At 48.9% G+C, this 19,277-nt stretch overlaps 1 protein-coding gene and 1 long non-coding RNA gene across 3 annotated transcripts; one reads left to right on the top strand and one right to left on the bottom strand.

The window, feature by feature from the left end:
* Positions 1 to 7,869: 7,869 nt before the first annotated feature.
* GADD45B (growth arrest and DNA damage inducible beta) lies at positions 7,870 to 10,267 on the bottom strand. Its single transcript, XM_021008997.2, has 4 exons — positions 9,870 to 10,267; positions 9,497 to 9,598; positions 9,074 to 9,296; positions 7,870 to 8,679 (listed from the first exon to the last, which is right to left on the bottom strand). The coding sequence occupies exons 1-4, from the start codon at positions 9,911 to 9,913 to the stop codon at positions 8,566 to 8,568; spliced, it is 483 nt and encodes a 160-aa protein (XP_020864656.1). The 5' UTR covers positions 9,914 to 10,267; the 3' UTR covers positions 7,870 to 8,565.
* A 240-nt stretch (positions 10,268 to 10,507) lies between these two features.
* LOC110223450 (uncharacterized) lies at positions 10,508 to 18,071 on the top strand. 2 transcript variants are annotated; one of them, XR_002328703.2, is made up of 4 exons: positions 10,508 to 10,662; positions 14,341 to 14,461; positions 15,226 to 15,306; positions 15,433 to 18,071. It is a non-coding gene; the product is annotated as an uncharacterized LOC110223450 (long non-coding RNA). The 2 variants fall into 2 exon arrangements; XR_013486439.1 differs by lacking the exon at positions 10,508 to 10,662 and adding an exon at positions 10,703 to 12,424.
* The last annotated feature ends 1,206 nt before the right edge of the window (positions 18,072 to 19,277 follow it).

Here is a 19,277-nt window from a genome sequence, read left to right on the forward strand (position 1 = left end):
CCCACCCAGCAGTCGGTTAGGCCCTGAAGTCACCTGGGCCATGAAGCCAGGCTTTCTCAGCCCCACAGCCAGGCTTCTTTTCATTCACTGAAGGATGATGCCTTTCATAAGTGTACGTAGGAGGACTGAGGGACTGTGTGTCACAGTGCATAGAGACGGCTGGCCTCAAAGTCCACGAGCTCTGTGTTCGAGTCCACCTTGACTGTGTAACCTTGGGCAAATCACTCAACATCCCACAGACAGCTTTCAAGGATTCTAAGCTCCAGAAAAGGTGCAGGCCCACATTGGTAAGGGAAGTTCTCTATACCAGTGATAGAGGCCCTAACCACCACATATGCGGCTGTCTCCTTGTGTCTGTGGATATGTGTGAGAGTGTCGTATGTTTGGGGGTGAGGGCCGTCCGGGCTTCCACAGCCCACCATGAGCAGGAGCTAAGGTAGATTATGACAGGCCCACATGCTTCTTGCTGCCTCCGCGACTCCGGTATTTAAAACCCATTTGAAGATGACTGGGCATAGCACACGCCTGGACCACTTCTCCTAAGGATGCAAATCCCTGGTCAGAAGGACCGCCTGTCAGTCAGTCCTTGAGTCTTTTCTGAGCAGTTTCATTTCTGTATTTGAACCTTTGCCCTGCTGGTCTCGTGACTAGAACGGGCACCCTCCTTAGCAATATCTCTTAGGACGCTTGATGCAAAATCATCTTTCTTAGGCATCTTTCTGGTCACGTCCTTGATGCACTCAAAAGTCAGCTGCTGCCAACTGTCCCCAGACAGGAAACTCCTTAAATTCCTTTGTCTGGCATTCAAAGCCCCCCTAATCTGGCACTATTCATCTTTCCATCTTTATTTCATCTGACTCCCCTCTATGTGCCAGACAAACTAGTAAAACTGGACAGCTCTCTGCTCCCCAAAGAGCTCTGGCACCCTCCTACCACCTTAGCTTTCCTCTGGCTATATCCTAGACCTAAAATGTTCTCTCTCTCTCTCTCTCTCTCTCTCTCTCTCTCTCTCTCTCTCTCTCTCTCTCTCTCTCTCTCTCTTTCTTCCTCCCTCCCTCTCTACATCTCTTTCTCTCTGTCCCTCTCTCCCACCCCTCTCCCCAAATGTGTCATTCTCTTTCTCTCCCTCTACCCACTCCCTCCTTCTCTGTCCCTCTCACTCTCTCTCTCTGTCTGTTTCCCTCTCCCCCTCCCTCTCTCCTTCTCTTTCTCTCTGTCCCTCTGTCTTTCCCACCTCTCTCCTCCCCAACTGTGTCATTCTCTCTCTCTCCCTCTACCCACTCCCTCCTTCTCTCTCTCTCTCCCTCTCTCTCTCTCTCTCCCTCTCTCTCCCTCTCTCTCCCTCTCTCTCTCTCTCCCCCATTCTCTCTCAAAGAACAGAGTGACTTTGTGACTTTCCACTTCCCTTATCTTTTGCAAACCTGTGCATGGGAGTGGTCTTGAGTGTGCCCTCCCCCTACAAGACCAGGAGTTCTTATTCAGGAGCCTGTGCCTTTTCAAAATTTGTATCTCCCTGAGCACCTAGCTCAGCATTCTTCAGGGCTAATAAGTGCTCAGTAGGCCTTAATAAGTGTTTGTTGTATTGTCTTGTATGCAGGACAAAGAGCCCTGAATTTGGGGATCAGAAGATCTAGAGTGAATCCAGACTTTAGCATTAACTTCCCCTCCTCTGAGACTTAGTTTCTTCCTCTGTAAAATGGGGATTGTAATGCCTGCCCTGGCTTGGCTCAGAGTGTTATTGTAAGGATCAGGAGGGATGGATGTGAAATCACCTTCTCACCGCTGTGGCCACTCTGTCCTCGGTAGGAAGGGCAGCCCTCAGGCCAATCTCCCGCAGAGGCCTCTGATTGTGAAACAGGGCCAAAGGCCTGAGAAAGGGCAGGTTAGTGTACACACAGGCTCTCTGGAGTGTGGGGGAGGGGAGGGACAAAGCTCTTGCCCACAAGGTCCTCATGGGCAGGCTGGGAGGTCACATGGGAGTTCGACGTCTTACACAGATCCTAAGAAGTCAAGTGTAGCATGACCCAGCACAGGAAGGACTTCCTTCTGGGGGTGTGTCTGAAGGTGAGTCCACTCGAAATGACTTAATGGGCAATAACAGATGAGAGGCAGTGTGCTGTAATATATAGAACACTGGGCTTGAAGTCTGGAAGACATGGGTTCGAGTTTTGGTTCTGATACCTACAATTCAGGGATTTGACTTTGAGCAAATGACTTCACCTCTCTGGTACCTCAGTTTCCTCATCTGTAGAATGAAAGGGTTGGACTACATGGCCTCTAAGGGCCTATCTGGTCCCGAATTTATGGCCCTTCGATTCCAAATAGGAAGAGCTCCCGTACAAAGGGAAATCCAAGCGCTTTATGAAATCAGGGAAGGCTGCTCGAAGAAGGTGCCTTCTGAGTTCGGTTTTAAGGGCTGCAAGGGCAAAGGAGTGGCAGGAAGGAAGTGATGAGGTAGAGCTGGGCTTGGCAGCACTCTAGAGGCGGGGAGTGGTCTGGGCTGGGCTTAGGGTCAGGGATTGGCAAAGCCTTGTGGCTGAATGGAATGAGCTGGGTTGGGAAGGAAGGAGACATGACAGGAGAACAGAGTGTGTGTGCACGTGTGCACGAGCCTGCAGGCCCAAGGGGAAGGCAGTTGTGGGTGGATAACACAGAGATTCATGAAGAACTGTATGGTTTGAAATCTAAGCCACCTTCTCCATGAAGCCTACCTTATTTCTCTCCCTACTGGAGCCTGCCACACCATACACTGTCATCTATTTCCCTTTTCCCTTTCACTGCCACATTCCTGGAAGAAGACATTTTTATAGGATTGTAAATTTAGAGCTAGAAAGAATCTTGAAGGCCTTAGATTCCAACCCCCTCGTGTTACAAGTAAGGAAACTGAGGCACAGAAAGGTGAAAATGCTTCGCCCAAGGTCACATAGCTCAGTTCCCTGCACCACCTCCTCCCCTCTCACTCCTCAACCCTTTAGACTTTTAACAACTAAAGCTTCTTTTGCATGGTCTGGTTTTTTATTCTATCACTCTACCGGAATACCCCTCCAAAAGTTTCCCGTGATTTTTCACATGCCTCATCGGATGGCTTCTTGTGAATCCTTATCCTTCTTGACCTTGGAAGCCTTTGACACTGTTGTGTTTGACACACCTCTGAATACTCTCTCCTCTTGAGGTTTCTTGACACCCTTCTCTTTTGGTTCTCCGGTTTTCTGTTTGACTACTCCTCAATCAATCTCCTTCCATATCTGCCCCCTGACTGTGGATATAAGTATACCTCAAGGCTCTATCCTAAGCCGTTGCTATGTTCAACTCTCTGCACAACCTCATCAGCCCCCATGAGTTCAACTATCATCTCTATGAAGGGCACAGAGATCTATAAGTCAGATCAGATCTCAGATCCATAAATCCATCCCTGATCTTGTTCCTGAGCCTCAGGAGATAAGCGCTCATTATTTTGTTTCTCTATAGAATGTAATCTTCTGGAGGAAGAGTGTGTTATCTTTCCCTCCATGAATTTCTCGTGACATTTTGTATATACTTCTCCTTTAGACCCTTGTGTATCTATCTTAGCTTCCTTTTCCGACTATAAGCTCTTTGAGAATAAGATCTGTGGCTGATCTCACCTAGAAAGGCAAAGCACCCAGCACTCCACACAGGGCCTCCTACATAGGAAATTGCTTCTTCATTAATGTTTGTTAAATCCAATTGAGGAACTTGGATGTCCCAGGCTGAAGACTGTGAATTTGACGATGTGCAGAACAAAGGCTATGTGAGCTCTTGGACCTGGAAATCCCACCAGCACCTTGAATGAACACTTTCAGTACATTATATGGGGATGGAGTGAAAAGAATACTGGGTTGGGTTTAAAGAGATTGAGGACTATTGTAGAAAGCAATTTCAGATGATACCCCCAAATTTACTAAACTGTACATCCCTTTGACCCGTCAATATCACTTCTACACCTACAAACACCTCCACCCCCATAGAAAAAGGACCTATGTGTTCAAAAATATTTGTAGCAGTTCTCTTTGTGGTGACAAAGCACTGAAAACAGCAAGGGTGTTCATCAGTTGGGAAACGGCTGAACAAATTATGGCATATGAATATAATGAAATACTATTACGTTCTAAGAAGTGATGAAGGGGATGATTTCAGAAAAAACTGGGAGGACTTTGATGAACTGATGCAAAGTGAAGTGTAGCAGAACCAGGAGAACAATTTATGCAGTAATAGCAATATTGTGAGGAAAATCAACTGTGAAAGGCATTAACTCTGGTCAACAACGAATCACAATTCCAGAGGACACATGACAAAACATTTTATCTGCTTCCAGAAAGAGAGCTGATGGACTCAGTGAAGCTTGAAGCATGTTATCTTCTATTTCTTTCTAAAAAGCAAAAAAATCCCAAACAAACAAACCAAAAACCATGGCTAAGGAGGAAGTTTATTTTTGCATGGCCATTCATATTTATAAAGGATTCTATTTTTCTTGCCTTCTCAATGGATGGGGGGAGGGAAAGAATATGGAACTGAAAATAAAATTAATATGAATTGCAAAAAAAAAAAGTTATGGTATAGAAAGACCTGGATGCACTGATGCAAAGTGAAGTGAGAAAAACCAGAACAATTTATATAATAACAACATTGCAAAAAATGAACAATTTTGAAACTCAAGAACTTAAATCAATGCAATGGCCAAGCATGATTCCAGAGGATCAGTGATGAAGAACACTACTTACCTCGACAGAGAGGTGATGGATAGACTAAAAACGTGCAGAATGAGACATTTCTGGACCTGGCCACTATGGAAATCTGTTTTGCTTGACCGCATATTTATTACAAGGGTTTTAATTTTCTTTTCTTTTCAGTGAAGTGGAAGTGAAGAAAAACTAAATGCTTAATAACTGAAAAAAAAGAGACCTGGGTTTGAGTCAGAGAAGTCTTCATAGAGAAAACAGTCATTGGATAGAACCTTAAAGGAAGATTTCAACAAGTAGAATTGGAGATGTCAGTGGGAGGGCTAGAAGACTCAAGCTATGGGTCATGGGAAAATCACAGGATCATCTACTCCATCCCACTCTTTTTATAGACAAGAAAATCAAGACTGGGAAAGGAGACTGGACTTCCCCAAGGTCACACAGACAGTAAATGAGAGAGCCAAGATTTGAACCCTGGTCTCATGACTCCAAATCCCACAATGTTCCTTCTCCCAAGCTACCTTCCTCTCCATTTTTTAACTGTAAAATGGAGGGGGAAAGGGTGTTAGATTGGATTATCTCTAAGGTCCCTTCCAGCTTTAAATCTGTAACTAGGATAAAAATGTCGAGGAAAGGTGAAACCAGATTCTGGACAACGTTGAATTCCAGAATGAGAAGTTTGCATTTTTTTCATGGAAGCCATCAACCCAAGTCTGATTCCAGGCGAGTGCTCCAAGCCTGCACTGAATGGCATAATGCGTTAAGAAGAAATACACACACACACACACACACACACACACACACACACACACACAGAGTCCTTGTGTGTCTCTGGGTCTCTTCCTTTTATGTCTTGGGCTCTGCCTTTCTCCCCCTCTGTGAGTCTATCTCTGTCATTCTAGCTCTCTTCCACGCTCCCTCCGACTCACTACCTTTTCGGCCGAGCCGCATGTGTGCGTGGGAAGCTATGGGAGAGCCGGGGGAGGGACCCCATGTTCTGAGCGGGGTGGAGAGTTATAAGGACAGCTCATTTGCATGTGACTCAAGCGCGGGGGCTCCGCTCTGGGGCTTTCCTCGGGGCGCCCACACAGGACTCAGTGAAAAGGTCGGGATGGAGAGAGGAGGGAGGAGAAAAGGGGGATATGCCGCCAGGTGCACCCTCGCCCCGCTTCATCGCCCCTCTCCCATCCTAACCCCTCCACGGTGCGTGAACCGAGACCTCCTCTGGACATTCTCCTGGGCTCTCCCCTTTCCTCCCGCGCTGGACTCTCAGATCCTGGAGAAGGGAGGCCAGGTTAGGATGTTTGGGGAGAAGATGGACTAGGGTGAAACTAAAGAATAGCATAGAATATTGAGACCCGGAAGGAATCTCAGAAACCGTCAAATCCAATGCCTTCATTTGGCAGATAGGAAAACTGACTTGCAGAGAAAGGGACTTATTTGCCCAAGAGAACCCAACAAGTCCGTGGCAGAAGCAGACCCTAGAAGCCGGATCTAGCCAGGTCCTAGCCCAGGGTTTTCTGCATTAGGCTATACATTGCTTGGAGTGATAAATACCCTCAAAGGAAACAGCATACTCCAGGACAGGCTAGACAACCTTGCAACCCCAGGCGAATTTTTAAAAAAAGCACAGGGGGCTACTTAGGTGGTCGGCACAAGGGCACTGTGGTTGGAGCACAAAGACCCGGGTCCAAATCCTGCCTTGGTCACTAATCTACGTGTGTGACTTTGGGCGTGCCATTTAACCTCATTTCCTCCTCTGTAAAATTAAGGGGTCAGATAGATGGCTTCCAGGTGTCTTCCAGTTCTATGGGAAGGGAGAGGATAGAGTTGAGGGAGCCCTGGACTTATACAGTCAGAGGAAGAATAGCAAAGGGGTTGGGGTGCCTTCAGGAGCTGTCCTAAGTACCTTACTCCCACCCTAGAGGGGCTCATTGGAGCTTCTAAAAAATATTAAAATATTAAAACTTGAGATGTGAAAGAACTGGCTCTTAGAGTATAGGGTGCCAGAGCTGGGAAGGTTCTTATAACAGCCCTTGTGATTCAGCTGCAGCAACCTCTTCTACAACCTTTCTTGATCCCCCCACCAGCTACTAGCCCCTCCCATCATCTCCTCACATCCCTGTTGTACCACACTGACCTGGAACTGATTGCCCTTCCCTCTCAGCCTCCACATCCCAAAACGGGATGTGCAATAGTCTAGGGAGTTCAGCCTGTCTCTCTTCTACAGGGGCATACTTGGCATTAAAGACATTCTGAAAAGGCAGGTATGACCCAGGCCTCCAGTGATAGAGCCAGCTGCTGCAGGAGGTTGGGGGGCAGGGAGTAGAATCTGTAGGCCAGGACTGGTGGGGGAGAAGGGGGAATTAGGAAGAGTCCACAAAAGCAGTTTCAGTTTCAAGGCTAACTGAAATAGCCCTCTCTCTGCATATAAGATTTCTGCAGAATTGGAGGAAGGTAGAAGGAATGCCTATCTCCCCACCCCGATGCAGCCTGCCACCTGTGTGACCAATTCTCTGGGCTATTTTCTCATCTGTAAACATCTGGGCCAAATGATCTCAGATCCACTCCCATCCACTTCTGAAAAGCTTCTGGACTCAAATCAGGAGATGCAGGCTCTAGCCTCAGGTCTGCCCACTAACTCAGCCTCTGGACCTTGGTTGCCCAAGTCTCTTCCCCTTGGAGCTCATTTCCCTATTTGCAAGAAGGGGAGACGATAAAAGGAAGGGGTGGGGACAAGAAGGGAGCAGTTGGGCTGTCTGTGGTAGATTTGCCACCTCTTCAGTTTTGAGTTCTGCCTAATTGAGAACGGGGCAGGCAGTATTCTAAAGCAGCCCTCACGGGGCACACGCCACCGTGGAGAGTTGCTGAGTTTCGCAATAAACCAGTCTTTTAATTGCTGTGCTAAAGGGAGAGGGAGGAAAAAGAGAGAAGAGAGGAGGGGGAAAAAAAAGAGTTAGGCCTTTGTTATTAGTTTGAGGCCTTGGCGCCGACCACAGAAACTGCAGTGTTTTTGCAAACTCTAAGCAAGTTACTCCTGAAGTGGTTTTTAACAGGGAGTTAAGACTTCCTGGTGTAAGGCTGCAGGACAACATTCAGCTGAGCTCCCTCTGGGGCAGCTCAGCCATGAAAGAGTCTGGGGGAGGGGACAGAAGAGCAGACAAGCAAAGGAGCCGGAGAGTGCAGAAATTTATTACCAAACCAGCATTAGACACACACACACACAAAAAAAAATATATATATATATTGATATAAACTTGTCTTCTCTTCTCAAACGGCTCGATTAGTGCAATAACATAAAAATAGATGTATATATATTGTTTGCAGACTGGGAGCTCCTACATACACAGCAGCAGCAGCCTGTCCCAGGCTCCCGGTCTCAGTAGGTCTCTCTAGACCTCCCACCATCAAGTCTTGGTTGCAAATGCCAACTCCCATTTGCAACAGTTAACAGGCCATTGTGGCTGGCCGAAGGGGCAGCCCGACCATCTTGCCTCCATGCATAATCCCTTAGTGGTGGGGGAAAGGCAGGTCTTCCTCCTAATTCCCCGACCCAATCACTGAACTCCAGGTATCCCTGGGTTCCACAGCCCCATTGTCACCTTCTCGCTCTGGCTGGTGGATCTTCCTGAGGCCGACACAGTTCCACCTCTCAGCTCTGTCATTCCTGACCCCAGACTCCACTAGGGCCTGACAGAGGTTCCAGGTGTTTCTTCACCCCATTTCAGCAAGAACATTCTGTCCCTTACACCTCTTCCCGACAGTGGTCTTGATGGTTGGGTTCTGGTGTGGTTTGGGAAGGGGGGGGTTGTTTTTTTTTTTTAAATGTGTCTGCAAGGCAGCAATTTTTCAAGTTTGGGGAAGGCTATCAGCGCTCCTGGAGGGAGATGTTGGGGAGCCACTGGTTGTTCTCTCGGCTTTCCTCACAGTAGCTAGCCACTTCTACCAGTCCATGGCTCTTCCACGAGTCAGTATGAGGATTCTGGGGGGGGGGGAAGAAAAAAAAAAAGAGTATTAGACTAGGGAGGCCCAAGTAAGCAGCACTCTTCCCTCCCCCTCCCCCATTCAGAAAAACAAGGCCCATCCCAAAATAGCACCAAGTTATGAGTTATAGGCCTGGCTGGGTGGGGATACCTGGGCACTGGCCCATGGGTGCCCGGAATAGCTCAGTGCTGAGCTGGCCAGGGCACGAGATGCCCTCTCTTCAAGCCAGATGGCAGAGGATGGAATTCTGAGCCGTCTCCCCACCTCCTTTTGTGCACCTTGTTGACAAACAAAATAACTTCGCTCTCACACCAGGCCCCGAAGGTCCCTATCTATTTGTCTGAGTTGCTAGGTAACCCTGCCCCAAGCTAGGGAGGCACAGGCTCACCCACCGTGACCAGCAGGCAGTGCAGATCCCGGGACTCCTCGCTCTCTTCCGTGGGCCCCGGCTCCCCCAGCAGCTCGGCCAACCTCCTCATCCCAGACACCCGAACTATATCTATGTCGTTGTCACAGCAAAATGCTTGAATCAACGTGAAATGGATCTGCAAGGCGATGTCATCCTCCTCATCCTCATCGATAGCCAAGAGGCAAAGGACCACGCTGTCTGGGTCCCTGAACACGGGGAAGGGACGGGCGGAGAAAGGGGGGAGAGAAGTGAGCAACCCTCAGTCAGGGAAGGGGCTCGCGAGCTTTGGGGGCATGCTGCAAAACTCCTACTGCACATCTGTGGGCTGTGCACAACGGGAAAGCGGTACCGCATCGCCCACCAGCCCTCCACCCCGGCAGCATGAAAAAGACAGGCAGAAACTCACACATTCATCAGCTTAGCCGACTCATACACGCCCACTGTCAGGCGGTCTTGGCGCTGCGCCGCTACGAGCAGCTCCTCCACTGCATTGCTAACCGTCTGCATCCTGGAGAGAAACCGAGGCACAGAGCGTAAGAGATCAGGAAAGGTGATGGGGTGGAGAAGAGAAGGGGCGATCGCAGACAGTCCTTTTTAGAAGTAGGGACCCCCTCCCCCTTGGACACTCAGAGGGGCGAAGGAATGGGTCCGAGACCCCGCTCGGCGGCAAAGCAGCAACACTGTGAGCTCCTGGCCAGCCCGGGAGGGGGGGGTCATCGGAGCCTGGAACATCTGCCCCACAGGGCGGAGAGGACGTCAGCCCCGGGTCGGACACTCACTTCTGAGCGGCACTCTCGCAGGCCACGACTTCTTCCAAGGTCATGGTGCAACTGTAATCCACAGTGGAAGGAGCTCCCAAACTAGTCGGAAACAGAGAAGCCGAGATCCCGAAGTCCAAGTCGGCGGAGCCTGGAGCAAGGCGTCCCTCCGTCCTGAGAGAGAAGGAGGTGGCTGTGGCAGAGGCAGCCACGAGTCCCGAGGCAAAAAACCCCGGAGCGATGATGAGAGAATTCCTCAAAAAAAAAAAGAAAAAAGAAAAAAGCAAGATTCCCCGAGCCAATGCAATTAATCCAGCGAGCAAGCAAACGAGAAGCAGCAAACAAATCCAGGCGGCGTTACATCCAAATTATCTCTTAGATCTGCAACCGGGCCAAAGCTCTACTCCCGCGACTGCCGCCGCGCCCTCCTTATATGGCCTTCGATGGGAAAGGGGGCGTGGCCTCCCAGAGCCCTCCGCCACATTCATTGGCCTCTAGATCAACGAAAACGAAGGCAGCCCTGGCTGCTATTGGTTCGGCGTGCAGAGCAGCAGGAGGCTTTGGGCTGGCTCGGATCTCCCCCGGGGCAGCCCCACGTGGGGGTTCCAGGCGCGGGAGGGAGGAGAGGGGGGAGTAGCCGAGAACGGTTGGGTACTTTTTTTTTTTAAAGGAGGTTTCGAGTGAATTTCCCGTCAGCGGCTCCCAGTTTCTGCACGGGATTTCCACCGCGCGGCTAGTGCATGTGATTTTGCAGAAAGCTGCTTTCCGGAAGGAGAGATCTGTCTAGGTGACACCATTGCAGTCCTCCCGGCAGGTCTGTGTCCCAGTTCCCCCCCATCCCCTGCACCAGGGCATAGTTTTCAACGGTAGTTTGGGCCGGAACCCCCAGCACCGCTTGTGGCTTCTTGTGCCCAGGCCCGGGGGAGCCCAGTTGGACCCAGCCAGCTCCTCTGCACGGCACCTTTCCCGGCGCTGCAGGGCTGGAAATAATCCTGCGCTTTAAAGTTTATAAAGCGCTATCCTCGCCACAGCCCTAAGTGCCACCCCCCACATCGCATTCCTGCACATATCGGGTGGGCTTTAAGGTTTGAAAAACAAAGCACTTCTCCCCACCCCACACCCAACAACAACCCCGGTCAAGTTAGCAGTACGAGTATGAGCGCCCCCATTTCACAGACGGGGGAACTGTCTCTGGCAAAGTGACCAGCGGTCACGCAGAGTGTGCCCTCTTTTTCATTGCATACTAAGAGTTATGCAAGCGTTGCTTAGTTTCGCTTAACAGATGGGGAAACTGAGATTCAGGACAGGAAGCTGCTGCCAGAGTCAGTGTCAGAGCAGGGACTGAACCCACGTTTCGACTGACATGGCTCTTTCCATTATCACATCGGGCGCCTAACCTAAATTTGGAGGTCTGTGTGACCTAAGGCAAGCCCCTTCCCTGCTCGGGGCCCAAATTTCTTCTGCAAAAGGAGTTTGGACTAAATGATCTCCAAGGTTCCTTCTAGCTCTTAATCCGGAGGTTCTGGAATTCTGTTTTATTCGGATGCAGATTTGTTTCAAGCAGAGAAGAACCCAGTAATAGTTTGCTGAGGTCCACTAACTCATCCTAGACATAGGGCAGCCCCAAACGGTCTAAAAATAGTATGTTTTGGAGGGAGGGGGGATTTTCCCAGGACATCTAGCCTTGGAATAAATAGGACCTTTTCTTGGATCTCAGAGTGTGAGACCTGAAAGCTGCAAGACGATTGTCTGGGCCGCCCCAGGAACAGCTCCCACCTCAAAGTCAGAGCCAGAGCAGGGAAAAAAGCCCCCCCCCCCACACACACGACTCGGATGAAAGAGCATTATACCTAAGTCTTAGGCTCCTGGTCAAGCCCTTTATAGCTGAGCGACCAAGTCATTCAGGGCAAATCAGACTCTTGGAGCCTTAGTTTTCTCATCTGGGAAATGGGGACAATAATGCGCAGTCTATGGATAGTGAGGGGAGATGCTGTAAAGCTTAAATGGTAGTTCTGCGGCACCTAGCAATGAAAAGCGTGTGAGATGGGGCGAGGGGCATGGGAAGGGTTCATTGCTCCTCGCTTCCTTAGGGTAGGTGGGAGTGATAGTGGAGTGGCTTCAGCCTCGGGGCCTGCTGCTAGAACTCTTCCTGCCAGCCCGATCCCTAGTCACTCTCCACGGCCCACTGTGGCGCCCAGTAACGATATCGCACAGCCGGGCAACCCTGCCTCCTCCACCTCTGGTGGGCCCAGAGTGCCTGGGGGCAGAGAGTGCGAACTGTGGGAGGGAACAGGTGACGGCACTCGTAGGCTCAGTCTGGGGCGACGGCGCCCTCTGCCGGCACCTCTCTCCTCCCAGCCTGGCTTTCACAACCCAGAACCTGAAGATGAGGGTGGGAGGAAAGGGAAGGGGCGTGGATGGAGAAGGCTTAGAGTAGACTGTCAGAGCTGGGAGCGGGGGAGGGGGAGAGGAGGAAGGCTTAGAATGCGGAACGTAAGAACCGGGAAGACCCTGAAAAAAAACACCGGCTGTCAGAGCTGGGAGGACCCTTAGAACACGACGTCTGAGCTGGAAAGGCGAGTAGAACATAGAATGACAGAGCTTTGGGTGGGGGGCATCCTTAGAGCACGGGAGAGCCCTTAAAACACAGAATGTCAGAACTTGGGGAGAGTGTTCTTAGAGCATTGAATGACAGAGCTGGGCAGGCCCTTAGAACAGGAATTGTCAAAGCTGTGGGTGTGTGTGTGTGGGAATCCTTAGAGCATGGGAGGGCCCTTAGAACATAGAATCTCAGAGCTTGCTGGGGGGCACTGTCCTTAGAGCATAGAATGACAGAACTTGGGGGAGGGTGTTCTTAGAGCGTAGAATGACAGAGCTGGGAGGGCCCCTAAAACATAGAAAATCGAAAATTTAGAATACAAGAGATAAAATGTCAGGGAGACCATCTAGTCCAAGTCCCTTCCTTTTCCAAGGAAGAAACAGAGACCTTTGGGGTTAAATGATCAAGCCAAGGTCACATGACTACAAATGTCAGATCCCAGATTAAAGCCCAAATCTCCAGCCTAGGACTTCACCAACTGCTGCTGACATTGTTACTGTTGTTATTCCCTTGTTTTCCCTGTGCCTCAGTTTCTCCCCCTTTGTAAAGTGGACAGGCCAAAATCCCCAGCAGTTGAGGTAGGCCAAGGGTGCCCTGGTCTGGCAGGAAAGGTGGATGGGGAGTGCAGGAGGCATCTGAACTCTGCTCTCAGGTCTACTGATGAATTGCGTGGCCCTCGGGCAAGTCATTCTGGATCTCTAGGCCTTTCTCTTCCTCTGTGACATAAGGGTGTTGAGCATCGCCAAGACAGAACACACTGAGAAAAGGACAGCCAGGAGAGTCCGAGGCCTGGAGAATTCAGCACATCAGTGCAAAGGCAGTGGTCAGTAAGGGCGCCGTATGGGCTACGGCTCAAACTGATGGAAGTGGAAACGTTGAGCCTGGATAAGAGAAGACTGAGGGAAGACAGGATGTTTTCAAATATTTGAAGGGCTATCTTGTGGAAGCTAGATAGCATGATGGATAGAGTGTCGGGCCTGTGATCAGGAAGACCTGAGTTCATGTCCAGCCTCAGATACTTCCTAGCTGTATGACTCTGGGCAAGTCACTTCACCCTGTTTGCCTCAGTTTCCCTCATCTGTAAAATGAGTTGGAGAAGGAAAAGGCAAACTACTCCAGTTTCCTTACCAAGAAACCCCAAATGGGATCACAAAGAGTCAGACATGACTGAAAAATGACTGAACAACTACATTCGTATAGTGCTTACTATGTGCCAGGCACTGTGCTTTACAATTATGATCTCATTTGATCTCACAACAGCCCTGGGAGGTAGGTGCTATTATTATCCCCATTTTACAGATGGGAAAACTGAGGGAAATAGAGGTAAAGTGACTTGCCTAGGGTCATGCAACTGGGAAGTGTCAGACCCTTCCTAGGGGTCTTTAAACAAATACTGAGTGATCATTATTAGGAATGTTAGATGGGATACCTACTAAGGTGTGCCAGGTTGGACCTGATGCCCTGTAAGTTCCCTTCCAACTCTGGGATTCCATGATTAGATGTGAACATTGTAGAATAAGCACTGGTTTTGAGATTGAGGACCTGAGTTCGAATACCAGTGCTATTAGAAAATTACCTACGAGGGGTGGCTAGGTGGTGCAGTGAATAGAGCACTGGCTCTGAAGTCAGGAGGACCTGAGTTCAAATCCGGCTTCAGACCAAACACTTGACACTTTACTGGCTGTGTGACCCTGGGCAAGTCACTTAACCCCAATTGCCTAAAAAAAAAATTACCTATGCAACTTTAGGCATTAACTTAATCTCTCTGGGCATCAGTTGACCCATTTGTAAAATGGGGGGGGGGAACGTGTGTTTGACTGGATGATATCTAAACCTTCTTCCTGTTCTGATATCTAAACCTCCTTCCTGTTCTGACATTCTGTGATTTTTCAGCTCTCAAATTCAGAGGTTTTCATTCTGAGGGACTGCCCAGGCAGGAAACATGATTCGCTACTACCATCTGTTGGCCAACACAAGTATTACCAGCCCAGAGACAAACTTAGGGTCAGAACAGGTAATGACATGGGCAGAGCCCCCGTGGGGAGATGAAGGGAAGGGAGGGAGCCCTTTGTGCAGAGGAAGGAAAGACCTGGGCCTGAAAGGGAGGGTTGGGGCTGCCAAGGGAAATTCCGGTTGGGAGTGAGAGGGCAGGGGAGGGGAGGGAGTGGAGGGCAGGGGTCAAAGATCAGTCATGTGCCCGAGTGGGAGGGGGAGATAATCACCTGGGGAGACCTAGCCAGCAGGACTGGGGAAAAATCACAGGGATCATAGCTCCAGACTCCATCTCAGAGGACACTTAGTGATCCTCATTTCACAGATGGGCCCAGACTAGCCCAAGCTCACCCAGGTTCTAAGTGTGAAGGCTGGATGTCCAATCTAGGCCCTCTGATTTCCCAGCCAGTTTTCCCCTCTTTCCACTGTTTCCATTCTCACTCATCTCAAAGCAAACTGCCCTCACTTCCTTCTGTTTCTCTTCTTCTCCCCTCTTTTTCCACTCCCCACCTACCAAGCTACCGCATGCCATGAGATCAGGTGATGAACTAAGGAGGCTTCCTAAGGCCGGTTATACTGCAAAACCAAAAATAAAAAAAAAAATCTCTGGATTTAGAGACAGACTGAGGATTTGACTGCCAATTTACTAGGTAGATGACCCTGCGTCAGTCACATGGTCACTGGACCTTTCTGGGCCTCAGCTGTGGACTCAATAAGATGAGGTGATTGGGCTAAAAGGTTCCACTGCTCCCTAAAAGCTCAGTCATTCTCTGTGCAATGTTCTAGGTCCTGCTAACTGCGCAAATGAACCTGGCTGAGTCACTTCCCAGAGCTGCAAGGCATGGGTTCCCTCGTCTGTAAAGTAAGGTTAGACTGAGCATGGGCACCTTGTCTGGGGTCCCTGAACCTGGTTTGTTAATGATTTTGAAGACTATATCACAATAGAATTGGATTCCTTTTTAATCTTACATGTTTTATTTCACACATTTACAGACATGATTCTATGGGCAGCTAGGTGGCGAAGTGGATGGAAATGGCAAACCACTCCAGGCTGTTTGCCAGGAAAACCCCAAATAGAGTCACAAAGGGTTGGACGGGACTGACACAGCTGAACAGCACTATATGCAAGGCGCTGTTGGGTGCCAGAGTTCCTCCTAGCTGCCAGTGCCCTCCCCACCCAACTCCACCCTAAGTCACCTTATATTTATTTCGCATACACTTAAATATGTCCACGTTGTTTCCCCTGATAGATTGTAAGCTCTGTGAGAACAGGGACTGTTTGCTTTTTGTCTTTAGATCCCTGGCTCCTAGTACAATGCCTGGCACATAGTAGGCATTTAAATGCTCATTGATTGATTGATTATGACAAAGACCTTTTCATTTTCATCCTACTCTTTCCTTTGAGTCATCCTTCACCCCCCCAAACCCCCCCCCATGATGTAGAGAAGGTTTCCAGGCTTGTATCTCTCCATGCACCCACACTGGGCCTTCTAAGAATTGACTGGGTGAGGCTTCCCAGAGCCTATGGGGGTGGAGGGGTGAGGGGTGGAGATACAATCCTGAGGATATCCAAAAACTGAGCTAATGAGGATGGCCCGACTGACTCCTGGCCCCCTCAAGAGAAGGCATCAGAACCAGCGAGACCTCGTGCTGGGACCCACAGGCCTAGGAAATTACCGGACCTATCTTATTCTCATTCACAAACACATCTGTCCATAGTCACAAATGTCCAGGCGCATACTCATCTGTACATAGGCTCAGAGATGGAAATGCTGCAAGGCACCTAAAAGACTGTCTAGTCCAGGGGTGGGGAGCCTGTGGCCTCCAGGCCACGTGTGGCCCTCTAGGTCCTCAAGTGTAGCCCTTTGACTGAATCCAAACTTCACAGAACAAATCCCCTTAATGAAAGAGGATTCTGTAAATTCTGTAAAATTTAGACTCAGTCAAAAGGTTGCACCCAAGGACCTAGAAGGCTACATGTGGGCTCGAGGCCAAAGGTTCTCTACCCCCGAAATCTAGTCTAACGCCACCCACTCCGCATTTTATAGATGAGAAATCCAAGGCATTCGGAGGTTAAGTCTCTTGCCCAGGGTGACGCAACTATTAAGTATCAGAGGCAAAATTTAAAATCAGGTCTTCCTGACACCAGGCCCAGCACGTATCCACTGGGTCACCTAGCTACTTCCCTATCCCATGAGGCCTTCCCTTCTTCTGGTTGGTTGGAGGAGGCCCCTCAGGCCATTTAGGCCAACCTTGCTTAGTAGTCTTCTCTATGACATCTTTAAAAACTGCTTGGAAATCTACGTTAAGGGGAACCAGGGGCATGCTGGTAAATATTTAACAATGAGCTCTCCAGGGGGTGGGGGTAAATGTATATAAATTTAATCTGCATTATTAAGTAACATTTTTTTCCATCACTTTCTTAAGTCAATCTAGACAATCAACAAAACATAAACGAAGCCCTGATTTGTAGCATTCGCCTGACTTCAGAGGTTTAAATGCTCACCTTGAAAATTTAACAATCTGCTCACGAGCTGGTTCAAACTATCTGCAGCACACTTCTGGGGGGGAACCCATTCAATACCGCCTGAGTCAATCCATTCCCTTTTATGGACCACAGTAACTGTTAGAAAATTTTTTTGCTTGCATCGAGCCTAAATCTGCTTTCCTCCAACTTCAGTGAGCATTTTCAACATACATGTGTCGGTCTCCTTTGTATGTGCCAGGCACTTGGAATAAGCTGGACCCTGACCTCCAGAAATACTTCCCTGGCCCACCTCCCAGCCCAGAGAGTTAATGCACCCCATTTGGGAGCTGCCCTCCCCCAGGAGGGTAAGTGAGTCAGTCCCAGCCTCTGTCCAGCTTGCTGTTCCTAGGCAGCCCCACACCCCCAGAATGTGCATTGCTCTGTCCAAGCCAGCCATCCACCTGAATACCAGGCCCCAGCTAGCCTGGGCATCCTGCCACATACCCTGCTGGCCATGTTTCTTTCCCTACACACACACACACACACACACACACACACACACACACACACACACACTTTTCACCTCTTGCTCTGAGTGCAATAATCAAATCAATATTTGCTAAGACGTGGAAAGAACAGCAAAACAATTGAAACTGAATGATGAGAAATCCTAATGACCAACCCTGGCCTCAGAGAAGAAGACACCTCCCTCTTTTCTTCCCTAGGGCAGGGCATGGAATGCTACATATAAAGTCACACTTTCTCATATGCTGATAGTTTTGCTAAGCTAGGCTTTGATTTGCCTTCCTCTTTTATTCTTTGTTATAAGGGATTGGAGGGGAAGGAAGAAGGAATACATTGGGAAATATAGACGAAATAAAAATAAAAGATATTAATAAATTGTATTTTGAAAAATTCAATCCCACCATTCTTCCTGGGAAGGCTTTGCCAGTCTATTGCCCTTTGGTTCAGCTCACAATCCCTGTGACTGCCTGGACCAATGCTTCCTTCCTGGGCTATCACTCTCCAATGTGTTGTACCCCACCCCCACCCCCTCATGGACTAGAAGGTCCTCAAAAGCAGGGACAGTCTTTTATTTGTATCCCTAACATTCAGCAGAGTACCTGGAACATAGTGGTTGCTTAATAAAATGTTTCCTGATTGATTTTGTGGCTCAATTGTGTCTGACTCTTTGTGACCCCATTTGGGGTTTTCTTAGAGATACTGGAGTGTTTTGCCATTTCCTTCTCCAGCTCATTTTACAGATGAGGAAACTGAGGCAAACAGGATGAAGTGACTTGCCCAGGGTCACACAGCTAGTAAGTGTCTAAGGTTGGATTTGAACTCAGGCCCTGCCCTCTATCCACTGTGCCACCTAGCTGCCCTTGATGGAAGTTACAAAGACAAGAATGAAACCATCCCTGCCCTCAAGAAACATATTTAACTTCCACCGATTGCCCCTGCTCTGGCCTCTGGTGCCAAGCAGAACAAGTGTCATCCATCCTTTTTCCACTGGACAGTCCTTCAAATACCTGAAGACAGTGATTCCCTTCACCCTTCTATCTCTTCAAAGAGTCTGATTCCTTCAGGGGCTGAGTCCTGTTAGGAGCATATTTTTTCACCATCCTGCTTCTCCTCTTCTCTACATGTGCCAGGTTGTCTATCTGGAAGCCTGCCATTTTACAGAAGAGGAGACTGAGGCCCAAGGGAAAGGGAGTGGCCTGCTTATTCCTACAAGCGGTTAGGTGGCCCAGAAGAGAGAGTTCTGGGCCTGGAATCAGGAAGACCTGGGTTCAGATTTTATGTCAGAAGCTCACTAGCTGTGGGACCTTGGGACAAGTCACTTGCACGCTATTTGCCTCAGTTTCTTCAACTGTAAAATGAGGATAATAATAGCACCTACCTCCCAGGGTTGTTGTGAAGATCAAGTGAGATAATATTGGTAAAGCACTTAGCACAATGCCTGGCACACAGTAGGCACCTAGTAAATGCTTATTCTCTTTCCCCTTCGCCTGCCCATAGCAATTCAGTGGCAGATCTGGATTGTCAAATTCCAAGTCCTCCCCAGTCCAGTCCCTTTGTAGAATGTCAGAGCTGAACAGGGACTGATGAAGAACCAGAGAGAACTCATTGGCCAACTTAGATTTTTAAAAATTATTCATTTAGAACTTTCCCCCCCAATGACATATAAAAATAATTTAAAAATTTTTTTTATTAATTTATTTTGATTTATCAACAATCACTTCCATAAGCTTTTGAGTTTTAAATTTTTCTCTCCCTCCCCCCACCACCTCCCTCCCCAAGACAGCATGCGATCTGATATAGGCTCTACGTATACATCCCTATTAAACATATTTTCACATTAGTCATG

This window comes from Phascolarctos cinereus, unplaced genomic scaffold (assembly GCF_003287225.1).
Source record: "Phascolarctos cinereus isolate Bilbo 61053 unplaced genomic scaffold, phaCin_HiC Scaffold_4;HRSCAF=312, whole genome shotgun sequence".
Taxonomy (NCBI): Eukaryota; Metazoa; Chordata; class Mammalia; order Diprotodontia; family Phascolarctidae; genus Phascolarctos; species Phascolarctos cinereus.